Here is a 19073-nt window from a genome sequence, read left to right as displayed (position 1 = left end):
TTTGTTTCTTTTAAGTAGCAGCACAGGCTTTGTTGGTTTCCAGAGGAACCCTTGTACTGCTATCTCCCAGCTTCACGCTGTATTTCCAGCACAATAGTTGGCGTGTGGTTACATGTTCAACTGAGCCATCTGACTGGAAGATAAACATTTATGACTGCAGTTTGTTTCTCCTTCTGCAGCATATATAGATTATACTGATAAACCTCAGAATTTATAGCATCATCTGGAGCATTTGTCATGTTTCCATAGGTGGAGACTGTGCTACTTTGATGAAGAATATGGGTCCCTTACCTGTAGACATGGCAAGGATGTACTTTGCAGAGACTGTTCTCGCCTTGGAATACCTTCATAATTATGGAATTGTACACAGGGATTTGAAACCAGACAAGTATGTATATAGAATATAACCAAAAGAGGACTTTCAATTTGTGAGACAAAATATGAAAGGTGTAGACTTGCTTTGAATGTTTTTGAAATTTTTTTTATTGTGAATGTTACGTACAGTCACAATTTCTGCACAATATTTGAATTTTCATTACCTGCAGTTACAGAAAATGCATTTTTTACAAAAGAGCTCTTTAAAATTTTATGTCTTTAAGATGTAAGAGGGTATTGGAGTAGCTAAAAAAAAATTTACTTTTCTGGCTGAAATGGAGATAAATGCATTTTGGTCATTAAGGAAAAGATTTTTCAAAGTATGCTTAAAACACTGTTTAATACAGAGTATCATCAACTTGATTCTCCTAGAATCTATGCTAAGGCACATGGAGGACAGGGAGGTGATTCGAGACAGCCAGCATGGCTTCACCAAGGCCAAGTTGCCTGACCAACCTAGTGGCCTTCTATAATGGAGTGACCACAGCAGTGAACAAGGGAAGAGCTATGGATGTTGTCTCCCTGTAAGGCCTTTGACACAGTCCCCCACAACATTATTTTCTCTAAATTGGAGAGAGATAGATTTGATGGGTGGACTGTTTGGTGAATGAGGAGTTGGTTGGATGGTTGCATCCAGAGGGGAGTGGTCAATGGCTCAATGTCCAGATGGAGATCAGTGGTGAGTGGCGTCCTTTAGCAGTCTGTGTTGGGACCAGTGCTCTTCAATACCTTTATGAATGACACAGAAGTGGGATCAAGTGCACCCTCAGCAATTTTGCAGATGACAGCAAGCTGAGTGGTGCAGTTGACATGCCTTAGGGATGGGATGCCATCCAGAGGGACCTGGACAAGCTTGAGGAATGGGCCCATGTGAACCTCATGAGGTTTAACACCAAGTGCAGGGTCCTGCACCTGGGTCAGGGCAACCCCCAGTATCAGTACAGGCTGGGGGATGAAGGGATGGAGAGCAGCCCTGATGAGAAGGACTTCAGGGCACTGGTGGATGAAAACCTGGACATGAGCTGGCAATGTGCACTCGCAGCCTTGAAGGCCAACTGTATCCTGGGCTGCATCCAAAGCAGCGTGGCCAGCAGGTCGAGGGATGGGATTCTGCCCCTCGCCTCAGCTCCTGCATCCATCTCTGGAGCCCTCAGCACAGGAAAGACATGGACCTGTTGGAGTGGGTCCAGAGGAGGCCAACAAAATGATCAGAGGGATGGAAGACCTCTCCTATGAGGACAGGCTGGGAGAATTGGGGTTGTTCAGCCTGGAAAAGAGAAGGCTCTGGGGACACCTTCCTGCAGCCTTCCAGTCATTAAAGAGGGGCTTCTAAGAAAGATGGGGATAGACTTTTTAGCAGGGCCTGTTGCAACAGGACAAAGGGTAATGTTTTTAAACTAGAAGAGTGCAGTTTGACTAGATCTGAGAACGATTTTTTTTATGATGAGGGTGGTGTAACCCTAGCAGAGGTTGCCCAGAGGGGTGGTAGATGCCCTATCCCTGGAAACATTCCAGGTGAGGTTGGACGGGGCTCTGAGCAACCTGATCTAGTGGAAGCTGTCCCTACTCATTGCAGGGGGTTGGACTAGATGACCTTTTAAGTGCCCTTCCAGTCCAAACTATTCCATGATTCTATATTTGCATATATGAAGACAAGACTGACCAGATTGGGAAATCTTTCCTGTTAGATGTTTTTTTATGTTGTTTTTTTTTTAATGTCCGTTGAGTGACAATACCTTCACAGTATGATACTTCAAGCAAGTGTAGTAGTATTTAATAACTAACTTAATACGTGAGTTGTTTTGAAAAGAAGAACCCAGCTTGTTACAGACAGAAGATGCTCACCTCACTTCAAAAGCAACATTTATTCTATTTTAGGTGTTTAAGATGATGAATGTTTCTTTTTCTTCAAAGCATCTAGCATTAAGCTTTCAATACTTGTATGGTTCTATAAGATGTTGTGCAGTTGCATATAAGAAGTTTGTATACATCTGATAATACTAGTAACAAATGTAAGACTTTCAGATTTTTAACCTGTTTATTTTGTACCTGGTTAAATTATTTTTGCAGTGCTAATGAAACATTTTCTCCTAAGTATTGTTATAATAATAATAAGCACGTACTGTTGCACTATATCACAGTAACTTCAGATCATTCTGATTTTCAGTTTATTGGTAACATCCATGGGCCATATAAAGCTTACAGACTTTGGCCTGTCAAAGGTGGGGCTAATGAGTTTGACTACCAATCTGTATGAGGGTCACATTGAGAAGGATGCCAGAGAATTCCTTGACAAACAAGTAAGACACAGCCTTTTTTATTTCTACTTTGAATGTTCAAATGAAGTGATGTTTTGCCAGCAGAATGTACCATAACACTGTACGAATTGTAATTATTTCTGCATTGGTGTTCCAGTTGTGTAGGTCAGTTACTTTTACTGATGCCCTGCAGATTATTCTAGTTAGGCTTTTTTCTTCTTTCATTAGGATCTATTAGTAAGATGAACAACCTAATTGTGTGCAAGTGAATCTGTGAGAGAGACAAATGGAAAACTGTTTTTATAAGGAATTCAGAAGTCTCAGCAGAGTACTTGTGGAGCTCATGATGCATTGTACAAAGAAGGATGCTAAAATCCTTGCTATGGCCCATTTCCCTTTAAGCATGCCTCATTACCATTGTTCACAATCTGTTCACTGTAAAAGTTACTTAAGATAAAACCATCACAACTTTCATGTAAAGATAGGGATATGTTTAAGTCAAATAAAATCTTTGCTGTGATGGACTCGCATGTACAAAATGCAAACTGTTCTTTGCATGACAGGTACATAAATGTTCATTATGATGCCTGTAGGTATAGCTAGGTCATTCTAAAAACATTAGCTGTTATGCAAACTCAGCAGACTTAAAACCTACTGAATTCCATTTTTCCACCTTTCCATATTATTTTACATTTCAAGAATTATAGATGATGTGATGTAGCTCAATTAGACTTGTTTCACCATCATGCTTATTTTCTTTCTTTTAGGTCTGTGGTACACCTGAATATATAGCTCCTGAAGTGATACTGAGACAGGGTTATGGAAAACCAGTGGACTGGTGGGCTATGGGAATTATCCTTTATGAATTTCTTGTTGGGTGTGTGCCATTCTTTGGAGATACACCAGAAGAGCTATTTGGACAAGTAATCAGTGGTGAGGATCATGACAAAAAAAACCCAACTGATTTCTTAGCTTGCTGTGAAACATTTCAATTTCTGTTAATAGTAAAAAATATTTACAACTTTACTGATAGACTGGGTTTTCAAGCTAGTTTCGCTCAAAAAAACGCCATTATTTTAATATTGTAATATGCAATTTGCTGTCAAACCAATAAGAATAAATTTGGATTAAAAGCTGAGCTTACTGTATATTGTTGCTAAATACAGAAATCCAGTAATGTAGAGTACAATGGTTAAGCTGCACTGTTTGAAAAAGAAAAACAGTAATAGTAGAAAAGTAGTGCCACTATGGCACAGTGATTTCAGTAAAGAAATTTCCGTAAAGATTTAGTAAAGACATTATGAAGAAACAGTTAAAATACATTTGCATAAGTAGGAAAACGCCTCATGGCTCAATGGAGAAATTAACAAAGATGTAATAAACCCCTAAAACAAATGTCTCCCAAATAATAAATAATGAGAAAGAGAAGGAGACAAATTCAGTTCACAGATTGTTAATGATTTCATTGGTGATTGTTGTCGTGTAATGTTATTTCTGTAGCAGCTGTTCTTCTTCCATTTAAAATTCAATAACCTTTTAGATCTTAACCTGCAAGTTGACCCTAAGTATTGTTATGTGGCTTGTGGTAAAACTGAATGATAATTAAACAGAATTGTTTACTATCCTACCTGCTGTTTCCATAAATTTACCAGATGCATAGAGGCAGAGGGCCTCTATTTATGCCAAAAGTTTAACAGAATGGCACCTCTGTTACCGAGTATTTCCCAGTCTGTTTTATGGTCTGTTTAAAAGGTCCAGTAGCTAAGACCAAAAAGAAAACAAAAAAAGAATCCAACAGAAACAAAACTAACCACAACTCTGGTTCCTTATTCTCTGAGGATGCAACAAATTCCCTTTTGCACTTAAGGAGACACTCTGTCATCATCTCACTTTCCACCATCTCTGAAGCTGGAAGTCAAACTTGTTTGTAAACTGTAATGAAATGGATTTGTGAGTTGCCTCTAGTATATGACCTCTTTATACAACATCCTAGCTGTTCATAGATTTATAACCATGTTGTTTCCTGATGTGATAGCTGAGACCTGAGTGGCAAGGAAAATCAACTGTTTAATTAACACAAGCAGCAAATGCTGGCTTTGTTCTGGATGCCTTACAGCTGCAATGCATATTCATGATTTTATTTTCCAAACCAGATTTAAACTGCAGTGGAAGCTGTATGCAGGCAAACATGGAAATAATTCATGTTTTTATTGCATTTCCAGACACATGCACGTGTTTTTATCCTTATGCTCTCTGACTGGGAGGAGGGGAGGCAGTAGTCTAAAATGACAGAATTTGAACTTTAGAATTTATTTTGTGTGTGGCATTAATTTTACATTTTGTAAAACAAATTGTCATGTGTTACAGTCTAGGTGATATTCATGTGAATAACTTTGTTTGAATGTGTCCATTCATCTTCCAGAAATTATCTGTAGCAGTTTTTTTGTAAACCTGATCTATTCCCACTCACTCTTCAAGACTGTTGATCAGCTTAGTTTCTTGTTCTGATGTTAACTTGCCAGCTTCTTCTCTTTTATTTTAAATATCCTTACTTACTGAAATAATTCTTATTATCAGTATCTGCAGGAGAACTCTTTTGTTGGATGTTTCCTGTGCTAAAACATATGTTCCCCTTGTATTCAACTGTAAAACCCATGTTAAAGAACCCAAGTTATAGCCTAGACTTTTATTCCAGTTTCTGTGGGTGAAGTCTACATTCTATTTGAAAATCTACTTGAAGATCTTGCCCCCTCATTTTCCCTCACTCCTTTATTGTAGGTTGCCTTTCCTGCCCCTAAGTTGTATGAGTACATCTGTGGGACACCTTAGTGTAAACTTAGATGCCTAGAATAATTGGGGTTGAAATTAATGCTCCAGAAACAGGTTACATCTCATGCCTGTTTAAGTACCTTTCCTTAAACTCTGAAATACAAAGATTAAACTTGCCTGTAGCTTCTGATGATTAGTTCTCCAATCATAATCATTTTGAAGGAAATTCTGGGTCATATAATGACAACAAAATCCTTAACAGCCTTCTGTATTTCCTGAGCTCCTAGAATTTTGTTTCTCTGATGCCAAAATCCTTGTAGCTCCCAAGAAACTTATTCAGAGTTTTGTCTAAACCTGCAATATATTACGTTTGTGGAGACAGCTTCTGCTAAAAATCAGACAAAACTTGCTGTGTAAGCTGTTACAAAGTTCATGTTCATATTGAAACTGGCACAATTTTCCATTGTTATTTTAAATGAACGTCAGGTAGAATTTTTATTCAGCCTTACCTGAATACTGAAGGATTTAACATCTTGATTCCATGATTTAGGTCCAACTTGCTATGAAGTGCAACAAGCCTTAATAGTATCAGAATCAGTAGAGTGAGGTGGTTTTTCCTCTGAAGTCTGAGACGGTTGGAAAAAAGCTCCATTGGCATTTATCTCTCCAGAGCAGAGTCCAATACCTTGGCCCTTAGTGGTGGGAGTAATGACCTCAGTGAGTCTACTGGCATTAGAGAAGGATTACAGATGTGAGCAGTGACTGCTGGGTCAGGTCAGCTGTGTCCGTCTTAACAGCAGTTTCCATGGAAGAGAACTAAAATTTAAACCATTATCTTGAGGGAGCAGGGAGAATGGACAGCATACAAGTTGTGCTAATATTTCACAATAGTTTTTCATGAGCCAAGCATTCCTATATTCTGTTGTTAAACACTGTTTTGGCTTAAAGGATACTTCCAAGGCAAATGGAAACATAACAATATGTTTATGCAGTCTGTATAGAGTATAAAAATTGCAAGTAATTGGTATGCAACAGAGAGCAACTTGCTCTCTGTTGAAAAAATTGCCCTAGCTCCGACTTTACTGCTAGCCCACTATGAGAGCATTCACACAGTTTCTGATGAATGTTGGGATCAGACTTCTGTAATAACAAACAACTTTCTGTTTTGCTAGATGAAATCAACTGGCCTGAAAAGGATGAAGCACCACCTCCAGATGCCCAGGATCTGATTACACTGCTGCTCAGGCAGAATCCTTTGGAGAGACTGGGAACAGGTTAGGAGGCACTATTTTAAATTCTTAGTGTGCTAGAAATAGCTTCTCTATTTGGCATTGGGAGCTTTTGTTCACCTTTGTTTTGCCAGGGAAACATCTGTCAGGGCAAGTAGCATTACAACATGCCATGGTAGCAGAGGGTATTTTATAGATTCGGACTAGTAATACGAGCTTAACAAGGTGATGACCGTCTTTTTTTTGGTGTGGCCATTCGCATTTATTCTTCTCTCTAATTTGATTAAAAAAACAGGAATTTCTCAAAGACCCGGTTAGCCATTGGATGGGGTTCTTTCATGAATACAGTATTAAACAACTAAACACAGAACTAGAGAAGGGGAATCATACACAGATAATGCTTTCTTTTTCAGAAATATCTTAGCCTAGCAAATTAGTTCCTCCAGGCTTTAGGATGGGTGATGAGTACTCAAACTAATTATTCGGAAATTACTGTCTGAGGTTATGTTGTGAAAGGTCTTGTCATTCTCATTCAGCAAGAACTACTGCCTTGCATGAAGAAGAATAAAACCAAAAGTCTGAATGTTAAAGAAGTAAATGGATATCAGTGAGAACACAAACTGACAGCTTATTCCACTGTGGTCATTCAGTGCTGTGCTCATTCCATTTTGAGAGAAGAACCTGGCACGTGGTATTAGAAGCAGTGAGCCTGCATAGGCTAATGAAAGCACCGTGCATTTATGTCATGCCCCAGTCAGCTTCTCCACTCGCTGCCTGCTTCATCTGCTGCAAAGGGCACTGCTGTCAAAGGCAAAACAAAGAGCCACAACTATAGTTCCATTCCTTTATTTTAAGTATACTCCTTTCAGTCATTGTTGTTTCATTGCCAGAATGAACACAGTGTTAATTCAAGACTATCACCCTGTGAGAGGCTGGATCAGAAGCAGATTGCAAATTCTGCCTCTTTTGCTACAGTTGGTTGAGAAAGTGAACTGGCTAGAGAGAGGCTGGTTTAACTATTGTAATGGTCAGTGCCACCACATGGAGCATCTGTACAGCTCATTTAGGGGCTGATATCTTTTGACTGTTCATAGTCTCTCAAGAGCTGGCTGTCTGAAGAAGGAAATTAGGCAGCCATTTCTTTGAAGCACAGAGGGGTGTTCAGGAACCACAAAAAAGTTTTTTTTTGAAGTGGCGGAAGCAACTCACAGAAATGGAGGCTGCAGTGTGAGAGATCCCACAAGGGCACTGGAAAACAGCACGATTTATCCCAGGCTCCACCATGCATTTCAAATGACAGCCCTATCTGTTTAATACGTATTAGCTAACTGCATAACACTCCAAGAAAATCGTGATTGTGTATTTGCTCAGGAGACCTGAGTGGCATAGTCAAGTTGAAGGAAGAGAGAAGGCTACTATACTTCTTTGGAAGAAGGAAAATGACAGAGAAAAGACCTGTTTGTGTTTGAAGTGTCTAATACTGTTCAAGAATTACATAATTCTGATGTAATATCCCATTACTGTGCTCAGAGAAATGTTCACTCCTTGGCTAGTGACTTGCAATGAGATGTGGGTTTTGGTTTCCTTTGGGGAAGTTTGGCCTTTATGAATTTTTCCCCAGTGCAATCAGAAAAGCAAAGAACCCAACCTAGAAATATTGACACTCTGACTTAGAGACCAGTCCTGCAGACATCACACTTTTTCTGTGGGTCTCTCCTGAGTTATCTTGGGCAAAAGGAAGTTGACATGCTGTATCAATGTGGTAGGTTGACCTTGTCTGGCCACCAGGTGCCCACCAAGCTTGCTCTATCACTCTACCTCCTCAGCTGGACAGGGGAAGAAAATATGATGAAGGCTTATGGGTCGAGATGAGGACAGGGAGATCACTCAGCCGTTACCATCATGGGCAAAACAGACTCATCTCAGGGAAATTAATCTAATTTATTACCAGTTAAAGGCAGACTAGAATAATGAGAAATAAGAACAAGTCTAAAAACACCTACCCCCTACCCCCCAGCTTTTTCCTGGGCTCAACTCACTCCCAGTTTCTCTCACACTGATCGGCGCAGGGGGACGGGGAATGGGGATTGCGGTCAGTTCATTACACATTGTCTCTGCTGCTCCTTCCTCCTCACGTTCTTCCCCTGCTTCAGCGTGGGGTCCCACCCATGGGAGACAGTCCTCCATGAACTTTTCCAACATGAGTCCTTCCCATAAGCTACAGTTCTTCATGAGCTGCTCCAGCCTGGGTCCTTTCCACAGGGTGCAGTCCTTCAGGAACAGACTGCTCCGGCCTGGGGTCCTCCACAGGCGGGAGGTGGAGATCTGCTCCACCATGGACATCTGTGGGCTTCAGGGACACAGCCGGCCTCACCGTGGTGTTCACCATGGGCTGCAGGGGAATCTCTGCCCCAGCCTGGAGCCCTCCGGCCCCTCCTTCACCGGCCTTGGTGTCTGCAGAACTGTCTCTCCCACATATTCTCACTCCTCTCTCCTGGCTGCTATCGTGCAGCAGTTTTTTACCCTTCTGTAAATGTTATCCCAGAGGCGCTACCAACATCACTGATGGCCTTGGCCTTGGGCAGTGGTGGGTCCATCTTGGAGCTGGCTGGCATTGGCTCTATTGGACTTGGGGGGAGCTTCTGGCATTTTCTCACAGAAGCCACCCCTGCAGCCCCCTGCTACCAAAACCGTGCCACACAACACCAGTGCAGTCAAATTGTCAGTAACTCTTGCTGCTGCAGGTTATCTGTTCGGTGTTTAGAATTGGATTTAGGCTTATTAATAACATCCTTGCAGACCTTCCCTAGGACAAAAATTCCCGTATTTTGTTGTGTTCTTATAGTTTTTTCTTAACTTGAAACTAGTGTAATTGTTTAACACGTTATAACAAGTAGGCCATAATCGATGAGAAGATAAATAAGAAGGTATTTCCAGTAGAATTGTGTATTACCTCCATGAAACACCAGAAGGATCTCCTGATCAGCAATGGTATTTTTATTAGGCAACTATTAAGAATCATTCGTCATTACTTTCTAACTTGTACTTACTCATCCAGTACACATTTATATTTTGATGACTACTACTCCTCCTACATCCAACGCTTGTGACTAATATATAACTGACAGATAATAATTAGTATATCCAGAAAAATAGAAATGTTAAAAGGGGGAAGATGATAAAGCAATGCCACCACTGTTAAAGAAATGGCAACAACAAAACAGGAACGAGGAGGTGCTTTCACAAGTTTAGGAGATTCTAGTAGAAATGGATAGTAGATATTCCTGCCTATAGTCATGAATATACCTTGCCATGATAATTTGCATTTTTTGGCCAGGGGTTTTGTTTAATTAATGTCAGAGGATTTGGTGTAATTTACTCAGTGTTTTTCTCTGGCTCCCCCAGGTGGTGCATATGAAGTAAAGCAACATGAGTTCTTCAGGAGCCTTGACTGGAATAGTCTGCTGAGGCAGAAAGCAGAATTTATTCCACAATTGGAGTCTGAAGATGACACCAGTTATTTTGACAGTAGGTGTTTGATGGTATTTAAAAAATGTGGTGAACACCTTGAAATCACTGCCTTTGACTATTGCTTACTGCTTTGAAAATCTCTTTTATCAGAACCACTGGCAGCTTTCAATTTCACTGGTGGTTTGACATTTCAGCAGAAATAATCTTAAGAATAAAATTATGCTTTTGGTTAGTATTAAAGCTTGGTACCCATTCTTCCTGATAAATTCAAATACTTTCTTTCCCTTGTCTGTAGCTCGTTCTGAGAAATACCACCATATGGAAACTGAGGAAGAAGATGATACCAATGATGAAGATTTTAATTTGGAGATAAGACAGTTTTCCTCATGCTCACACAGATTTTCAAAAGTAAGTAAAAATTGCTGTAATGTTCGTATGTATTGTATAAATAAATATTTTCTACTTTTACAGAGATTGGAAATGTTAGATATGCAAGAGATGTATAAGACTTTGTTTCTTCAAGAAATGTTAACTGAAATTGAGCAAGAATGAAACGCATGCCATTAAATCAAAACATGGGAAGATTCTGTAGGAAGGTTATTTCTTGAATCCTTAAGAAAGGAATAGAAAATTATATAAATAGGTTGGTATTTTCTGTCGAAAATTCATGATAGCATAAGAGAAGGTTTAGGGAAACCGTTCTGTTAAATGCTAATTCAGGTTCCTGACATTGGTTTCCTTGTACATCATCTGCATGTTGCTCCAGTTGTACGCTGGGTATCTTGCAGGTGGTGGCATAACAAAAATTACAATAGTAGCCTATAGTAGCTATTAATTAAATTACATTAGACCGAAAGGAAAAAGCAAAGCAGTGGTTAGCATGTGATTTGGTTAAGGAGAGTTGTGAATTTGAGGGAGTGATTTGAATGCTGTGAATTGAAGGTACAGATGACTGTCCAAAGGGTAGTACTTTAGTAGTTGAGATGAGAGCTGACAAGAGACCCCAGTAGGGGCAGAGTGGGCAAGCTCAGGAAATACTGTGGAGGGTAAATTGGCAGGAAGTAGTGGAAATTGAATGCCTAATGCTGTGTCTTAACATAGCATCCAGCAGTGATTTTCAAAAGCTTTCTGTTTTAAAAGTTTCTTTAACCTACTTCAGGAGGTATTTGGAAAGTCTGTGTTTATATCTTGTTTGTCCTGGGTTGTGTTTTAAGGAATTGGTGGGTTCTATGCTGGCTCTGCAGTACCACATATGTATTGTATCTGTGATAGAATGGAATAGTAGAGACAGGAATCGTGGATGTAGTTATCCCCATTCTGTGTAAACTCCTTATTTTAACTTGATGGTGCATTTCAAATTCAGATACTGGTAAATGATGCAGTCTCTTTGGACTTAACCTGGACGAGAGGCAATGGGCACAGACTGAAACACAGGAAGTTGTGTGAAGACAAGGAGACACTTTTTTACTGTGATGGTGATCAAGCACTGGCACAGGTTGTCCAGAGAGGTTGTGGAGTCTCCATCCTTGGAAGTCTTCAAAAGCCATCTGGACATGGTCCTGAGCAACCAGCTCTAGGTGACCCTGCTTGTGCAGAGGTTGGACAGCATGACCTGCAGAGGTCTCTTCCAACCTAATTCTGTGATTCTGTGAACTTCTGTCCTTTGGAAAGCTCTGTACCACAGTAATAGTTTGGTTTGTTAATGTCATTATGTCACTGCATTTCTAGCTGTGCATCTCAGGCTGTAGAATATACAGCTGGCAATTTTTGTGTGCTGTTTGTCAGCTAAGCAAACAACAGACTTCCAAGGATCAGAATTTATTTTTTCTGAATCCTTTATCCAAGTAATTTATTCTTAACTTAAAAGTCAATTCAGATTAATTTTTCTGCTTTCCACACCTGACTGGTAGATACCAAGTCAGTATCTTAGGGTCAGGGCTTTTTCACCTTGATGGTCTTTATGGTTGTGAATTAATCCAAGACATGCATTAATCCTGTGACTTAGAGACCCCAAGGCTATGGATTTTGTTTGTACTGTCTTGGTTCATGCAGTGAAATGGGGAGAAAGCTGATGAATTCGTAATGAGAAGAGACGTTATTCATGACCTTATACATGAGGAGCCAAAAAAGCAAAATAGAACAGCATTTTAAGAACACGAGCTCTTGGAAATTTAAAAAAGTTCAAGAAGGTTGAAGTTTGCACTCTGAAATACTGCGTAAGCGTTTAGAACATGTAGAGTAGAACCTGAAATGTGCTTTCCTGCATACCTTTTTACATCAAACATGTCAGTGATGAGTTGGGTTTTTTGTGGGTTTTTTTGTCTGTAACAGGTTTTTAGTAGCATAGATCGAGTCACTCAAATGCAAGGTGAAGAAAAGGAAGATGCAGGAGACAAAACAAAAAGCATAACATTGCCTTCCGTGGAATCTTTAAGCTGGAGTTCAGAATATTCTGAAATGTAAGTAGGAGGAGGTGCTGGAAGTGGTCCATGCCCTGCTTGCCAGGTAGCAGGCCTCCTCATCTCAATAACCACATGAGAGTTCGCTTATTTTTAATGCAGACAGCAAATATCTACGTCCGCTTCCTCTGACACTGAGAGCAACAGGCAGCGACACGGTTCTGGTTTGCTTCCAAAGTTGGCTGTATCATCTGAAGGAGAACAGGATGATTCCACCAGCTTAGTGGGACCCCGGGAGGAACAGGAAAAACCTGCATTTGTGACTGAGGAAATAGTGCAAGACGAACCTGAAGTAACCACTCCAGCAAGTACGATCAGCAGCTCCACGCTATCAGGTAATTCACAGTGAGTCTCTTGACCGATGACATTAGAACCAGTAGTGGACCTTCTTTGTTTACCAGTAGCACTCCTGGATTCAGAAGTCCTGTATTTCAGAACTTCCTTTAAAAAAAGACATCGCAAGAGGGGTCTGGTTTGGGCTCAGGCTCAAGCTAGTAAAATCTCATGAAAATACATGTGGGAATGTTTCAGTGTTTTTTGAAATGCCAACACTGGTGTTGCCCTACTGATTCTGGAGGACTGCTAGGCAGGTGAATAAAACAGTGACTTGACCATAGAGCCTTTGCAGGATCCTTCTGTGGAGAAAAGGAGTCTTTGATCCCTTGAGGACTTAAAGCACTATTTTGGTATCTTCCCTTGCTGAAGTTGGTTATCTTTTGATTGATCATCCTGGAGTCATTCCAACTGATCTGTGTTGCTGTTTTCTAACACTGTGCTGCAGCATTGTGTGTTTTTTTAATTAAGACATCTCAATGATGTACACCTTTCAGAATTGGCAGGGTTGTCTCTGAGGGTTGTCTCTCTCTTTTGTCATTAGGAATCTAGGAGGGATTGTTGTAAACCATTCCCTACTTAAATCATTTATTTCCTTTTTCATCCCTCTCGCAGCTCAAGTATTTGCATGCGTTTCAGTAGGATCCAGGACCCTAGTATCTTAGTGGTTTTGTACTTTCAGAGGAGAGTTTTGTATAACTGTTGGAAGACCTGATGCTTAACGCAGATCTAGGCTTATATCAGTCTCATGATTGTCCATATATAGGTTCCAGTTACCTGGTCTGCACATTTACCTGTCTTCAGCTTACTTGTCTTTTGTACCTCACTGAGTTTTCTCAGGATACCCCTTTCTGTTCCCATACCCCTGATTTCCCTTGTAGTCCACATTTTCTTCCCTCTTCCTCCTCTCCATTTCTAGGAAAATAAATTTTATCAGGCTCATCCAGCTGTACAACCATTTCCATCTCCTTCGCTTGTCTAAAACCTTGACTGGGCTGTATCCCAAGTCTCGCTCACTCCCTCCAGCCCTGTGTTATGATGTTGGCATTAGCACAACAGTCAGTTATAACTCAAAGCATCTTGTACTCTTCTGTTGCTTATCAATTACACTTAAGAGCAATTTCATTTTTCTGTGGTCCATTAGCAACAGGATATTTAGTGACCTTAAAGGAATACTTGGAATTACTGCTACGTCTTTAAACAGGCAGCCTACCCTTGGTGCCGGTTTCATAAGGTCGTACAACTTCCCTGTCACATCTTTGAATTTTTGAAGAAATCCCATGCACATTGTTCATGTGACACAAGACCTTTATAGGATTTTTTTCATTGTTTGAAACATTTTTGTCCTTCTTCCATTCAGTATTGTGGAAGTTCATTACCCATGATTGACTAATAGCAATGTGGTTGCAATACTGATTTTAGTGGTGCCGGTTATCTTTCTCCTGTGTCGTAGAAAACCACCCAAAGAATAATACCAAAAGATAATAATTAAAAATAAAATTATGTTTAGTGTTTTAATTATTTTTGAAAAGTTGTTATTCTGATAGCAATTTGGGATTGGAGCCTTTCATTTACTTTAGGAGGAGTTCACATGAAAAAAATGCATGATTAAGTTCTCTTAGGTGAATGCTGCATATTGAGATACTAGACTTGCTTCAGCTTTTGTCTCTTATTTTACTTTGGTCAAGGACCACAAAAAACTGTTTCTTCAATTCATTCTGTTAACATTTATGCATTCTGTAAGTCTGGGAGAATTCCTCAGGTGTCTGTAATGTTGTTTTACGAACTTGTTAACAGAAAGAAAAATTCCTGTCTCATAATTGTACCATTTCCCCTCCCTGACCCCCAGTTTTCCCTCAATGTGTTTATCCCTTCTTTGTACAGTTGGCAGTTTTTCAGAGCACTTAGATCAGATAAATGGAAGAAATGAGAGTGTGGACAGTACAGATAACTCTTCAAAGCCACCCAGTGAAGTTGCATCTCACATGGCTCGTCAGCGATTAGAAAGCACAGAAAAAAAGAAGATCTCTGGAAAAGTCACAAAGTCCCTTTCTGCAAGTGCTTTGTCCCTCATGATTCCAGGAGGTAGAGATAAATTTTTTTGTTTGAAGTGTTATGATTTATGCATACTTGATGGTTTGTGATGTAAATGCATGATATTGGAGAGTCCAGAATGGATTCTGTGTCACACTTTTTTGTTTCTCCTGTTGTTCACATGCATTACTAGATGGTGCAGTCTTGTCAATGAGTTACAGTGGTCACATTACGGCTGAGGGACCTTCTCTGATAGGCAAAAATGTAGCTTAGCAGTGACTTTGTATTTGACCATGTGCACGCACAGCAGGATGCAGGCTTCAGTCCTTGGCCTGTCCTGCAGCAGCGGTCTAGCTTAAGTTTTAAGTAGCTCACTTTATACAGCTCCAAGAATAGCTGTTTGTTACAGCAGCAGATTCAGCCTGACTAATTCTCTCCCATCTTCCATAAGGAAAGGTGGTACGCCAGAGAGAAGTGTCACAGAAGTAGAAATAGCATGTAGGCTCCTGTTTGTACTACATTAACTTACACAGAATGCTGAAAATTTAAGCCAGAAATATTGCTATAAGTAAGTGGAAATATAACAGTAGTATTGAGTGTTTCCAGATGAAGCATTGGTGCCTTGCTTTTTAGTGGTTCAGAATCAAAGTCCAAATTTCCCAAACTTCAAAGAATTTTTTCCAAAAGTGGGATTACATCTCAACTTTGCACACTGGCCACATGTTGCTTTTAGATCTTAGGCATAATATTTAAGTATCTGCTGGTCTGATAACATAACCCTGCACTTGCTCCATATGTTCAAAGATGGCTTTGACAGTAACTTCAGCAGGTTGCTTTGAGTTTTCAGGCTAGTGGAGACTTGTACAGTGTTGAAGAGTTGGTTCTGGCTCTCTTCTTGGACTCTTTTGGGTTGTAAAGCACATGTGTCTCTGTGCTCCTTAATACCTTGGTTAGCAAACACTGTGCTGTTGTGCATGTGTTTTGGAGACCTTGGAGAGATGAAAGGCCCATCTGATCCTTCTTACTGCAGGAATTTCTGATTAGCCTCGTGTTTTCTACTGTTCTTCACCATACAGTTTAAAGAGCAGCATAAACTTCCTATGCAGCAGCTAACCATGAGTATTTTTTTAATGCAATAAGTCAAAAGGAACATGTTGAGTCTCAAAAAGGAGTATTTTGCCCCTGCTTGAATGAGGACAGCTAGGTGATGATGAAAAGACTACTTAGCATGTCTGTGATGCTGTCTGAATGCAAATGATCATTATCACAAAACGCATGAGAGGTGATTTTATTTTTACAACGAGAAAGATAATGACCATGTGCTCAGCCTGCTCAGGGCCGCGTTGACACTGAAAATTGCGAGTGGCTTGCAAACACTCTGGGCTTGTTCCTTGTGTAGACTCTTTCTTCCAAATAATATTTTTCTCCCAAATGTCATAAGTCTTTTTTTGGTATACCCCTGTAACAGTAAGCACCACAGTTATTTTTTCTGCTTGTATAGGCCCTGTAGGGCATACTAATTATTGAGATTAGATATCACAGGAGCATGATATGCACACAGGTAATTACACATCCAGGTAACACTCAACAGTTATTCATCAGTTTGTATTCTATTCTGTTGAGTAAGAATCATTAAGTTCAGAGATGACATAGGCTGCGTTACTGTGCTTATTAAACTATGGTTTTCTTTCAGTTTAATCTCAGCATCCTTCTATACAATGCAAACTTAGCTTTGCCTGCGCCTAAAAATTATGTCATTATAACTACCAAAATCTTATATGTTAAGTCTACCTAATACAGTCCAAAAAACCTGCCTTGTTCATGTTCATCCATAAAATAAACTACAGCAACAGATGGCCAGTGTTCCCAACGCGAGTCATGCACCTAGGAGTCATGGGACATGTCCCACACGCAGCAGAAAGCAGAGGGCAGGCGATCTGGGCATGTTTCAGACCCAAAGGGTGACAGTGACAGCTCCCTCAGGGCTTGGCTGTTCTGTGGGATTTCAGCATTAACCCAGTGATACCAATCTCTGGGAGCCTCTGGTGACAAAGCGTATCTGCCCTTGCATGACATGGCTTGGCATGGACACCAAACCTGGAATCTTTCTGGGCTGCATTCCTTTGCGAAGCTGTCACCCTGTTATAGTCACCAAAGTGTGTTTTATGCTGCGGCAATTGTGTTTACATTTGCACAAGTATGAGCACATAATGCTTTCAAAACAATGAAATAAAATGAAGATGTAATTGATACTGTTGCAAGAAATTCTTGTGGTCTTACACGATGTAGCAGAATGTAGAAATGGAGGCTTGGTAGTTGCGCTTGGTAGCTTGGTCGAAAGTTGGCTTGGTAGAAGTTGGCTGAGTTACTGTCATATGTACTGACTAGATATAATGGCTTAATTACAGTAGTTTGCGTATAACTGAAACAAAAAAACCAACTCATGCTAGGGGGATGGTTTTGTGTGTACTCACAACAACATCTGCTACCAAACTCTGATTTACTTTTCCCTGAGTGTTTGTTAGGAAGAGGCTGAGAATTGTTCTTTCAAAGTTAGCGATAACTGTGTTTCCTATGCAAAAGGAAAAAGCAGTCTACATCTAACAAGTTAACCCTTGCGTTAAAAACTACACTTTACGCTACAGGGAAGGTAATATAGTTCTAAGATCTGGTTATTGGTTAAACTTCTGTCCTGGTTTCGGCTGGGATAGAGTTAATTTTTCTCCTAATATCTGGTAGAGCGTATATATTCCTGATACTTAATCATTATCATTATTATTCTCTTTTTTTTTTCCCCTGTCCTGTTAAACTGTCTTTATCTCAACTCATCAGTTCTACCTTTTTTTCCCTATTCTCTCCCCCATCCTGCTGGGAGGGTGTGGGGGTTGAGCAAACAGCTGTGTGGTTGTTTTAGCTATCTACTGGGTTAAACCACTAAGATACATGCCAATGGAGAGAGTTTTTATGCAAAGACAATGATAGATTTTGACACAATTGTATCATAAAACTCAGCAAATTTCCTGTTTGCTGTCTGTATTAGTGTGTGCTCAGAACGTACTCTTAATAGGCAGATTTTTTTTGTTCCAGATGTGTTTGGTGTTTCTCCTTTGGGAAGTCCTATGTCACCTCACTCTCTATCATCTGATCCTCCATCTTCCCGAGATTCATCTCCCAGCCGTGATTCATCAATTGCTGCTGCAAGTCCTCATCAACCAATAGTAATTCACAGTTCAGGAAAAAAGTACGGCTTCACCATCCGAGCAATCAGGGTTTACGTGGGTGACAGTGATATCTACACTGTGCACCATATTGTTTGGGTAAGATAATACAGGTTTTTTGCTTATATACAGCTACAGAAAGCTGCAATGATGTATTTGATTTTTATTTTTGTGCCTATTCTATCTATTTGTTGACAGTTACTGTGTAAATCATGATGTTGCATCAAACAATTTTCTTAGAATGAAATTTGTGCCTGTATACAAGACCTGTGTTGGCTGTAGAGATGACACAAGCCACTTTTGGCAGAAGTGGTACATATATATGATGTTGACCTTCTGCATGGTTCACTTTCACTTTTGGCAAGTTTGGCAATTGTGAACAGCCAAGTTCAGAGTACTGTGACTTAGAAAACCAAAGGGTTGCTGCAGCCCCTCTTTGATTGAGGTCAGGATCTGCAAAACTAGGAGATTATAAACAGAAATTGTTGAAATATACATGAAGTTTATTACATTGCATCAATTAAGGTGTTCATGAAAGTCACCAGTATTTTACCAGATGCAAGTAGGCTGATTTCAAGCACTGACTTGCTTTTTTGTAGAAATGTGCAAATCATTTGGAATTGTGAATACCTTTGAGGATTCTGTGGCATAGGAAGAAGACTAACTGTCTTGAATAAATCGTGTATTTTTCATCCTCTATTCACTAATGATTTGAACTAGGTGAGAGACAGGCTAAAGGAAAAGACAGCAGTTGTTGCATTTCATTGGTTGTCAACCTCCTTAATAGTAAGCTAAATAGATAGTTATATAAACACATACATATTTATATTTATTTTATAATTAAGGCTTATAACAAATTACATATTATGTATGATTTATATATTATACATATATAGTACCATAGAATCATTAAGGTTGGAAAAGACC

At 39.8% G+C, this 19073-nt stretch overlaps 1 protein-coding gene across 1 annotated transcript in view; it reads left to right on the top strand.

Moving 5' to 3' along the window:
- Window positions 1-18245, top strand: part of LOC104625341 (microtubule-associated serine/threonine-protein kinase 4-like) — a gene marked incomplete at its 3' end in the record, with an annotated part of 64771 nt that extends 46526 nt beyond the window's left edge. Inside the window, exons 13-22 of the mRNA XM_010292943.1 lie at window positions 250-388; window positions 2543-2675; window positions 3401-3566; window positions 6575-6676; window positions 10037-10159; window positions 10398-10510; window positions 12434-12561; window positions 12664-12896; window positions 14779-14979; window positions 18016-18245. Of these exons, the coding sequence (XP_010291245.1) occupies window positions 250-388; window positions 2543-2675; window positions 3401-3566; window positions 6575-6676; window positions 10037-10159; window positions 10398-10510; window positions 12434-12561; window positions 12664-12896; window positions 14779-14979; window positions 18016-18245 (1568 nt within the window). The remainder of the gene's footprint in view (window positions 1-249; window positions 389-2542; window positions 2676-3400; window positions 3567-6574; window positions 6677-10036; window positions 10160-10397; window positions 10511-12433; window positions 12562-12663; window positions 12897-14778; window positions 14980-18015) is intronic.
- Between the last annotated feature and the right edge of the window lie 828 nt (window positions 18246-19073).

The sequence above is a fragment of the Phaethon lepturus genome, unplaced genomic scaffold, assembly GCF_000687285.1.
Source record: "Phaethon lepturus isolate BGI_N335 unplaced genomic scaffold, ASM68728v1 scaffold4228, whole genome shotgun sequence".
Taxonomy (NCBI): Eukaryota; Metazoa; Chordata; class Aves; order Phaethontiformes; family Phaethontidae; genus Phaethon; species Phaethon lepturus.
Note: the sequence above shows the minus strand (reverse complement) of the source record. Positions and strands in the feature narration are given on the sequence as shown.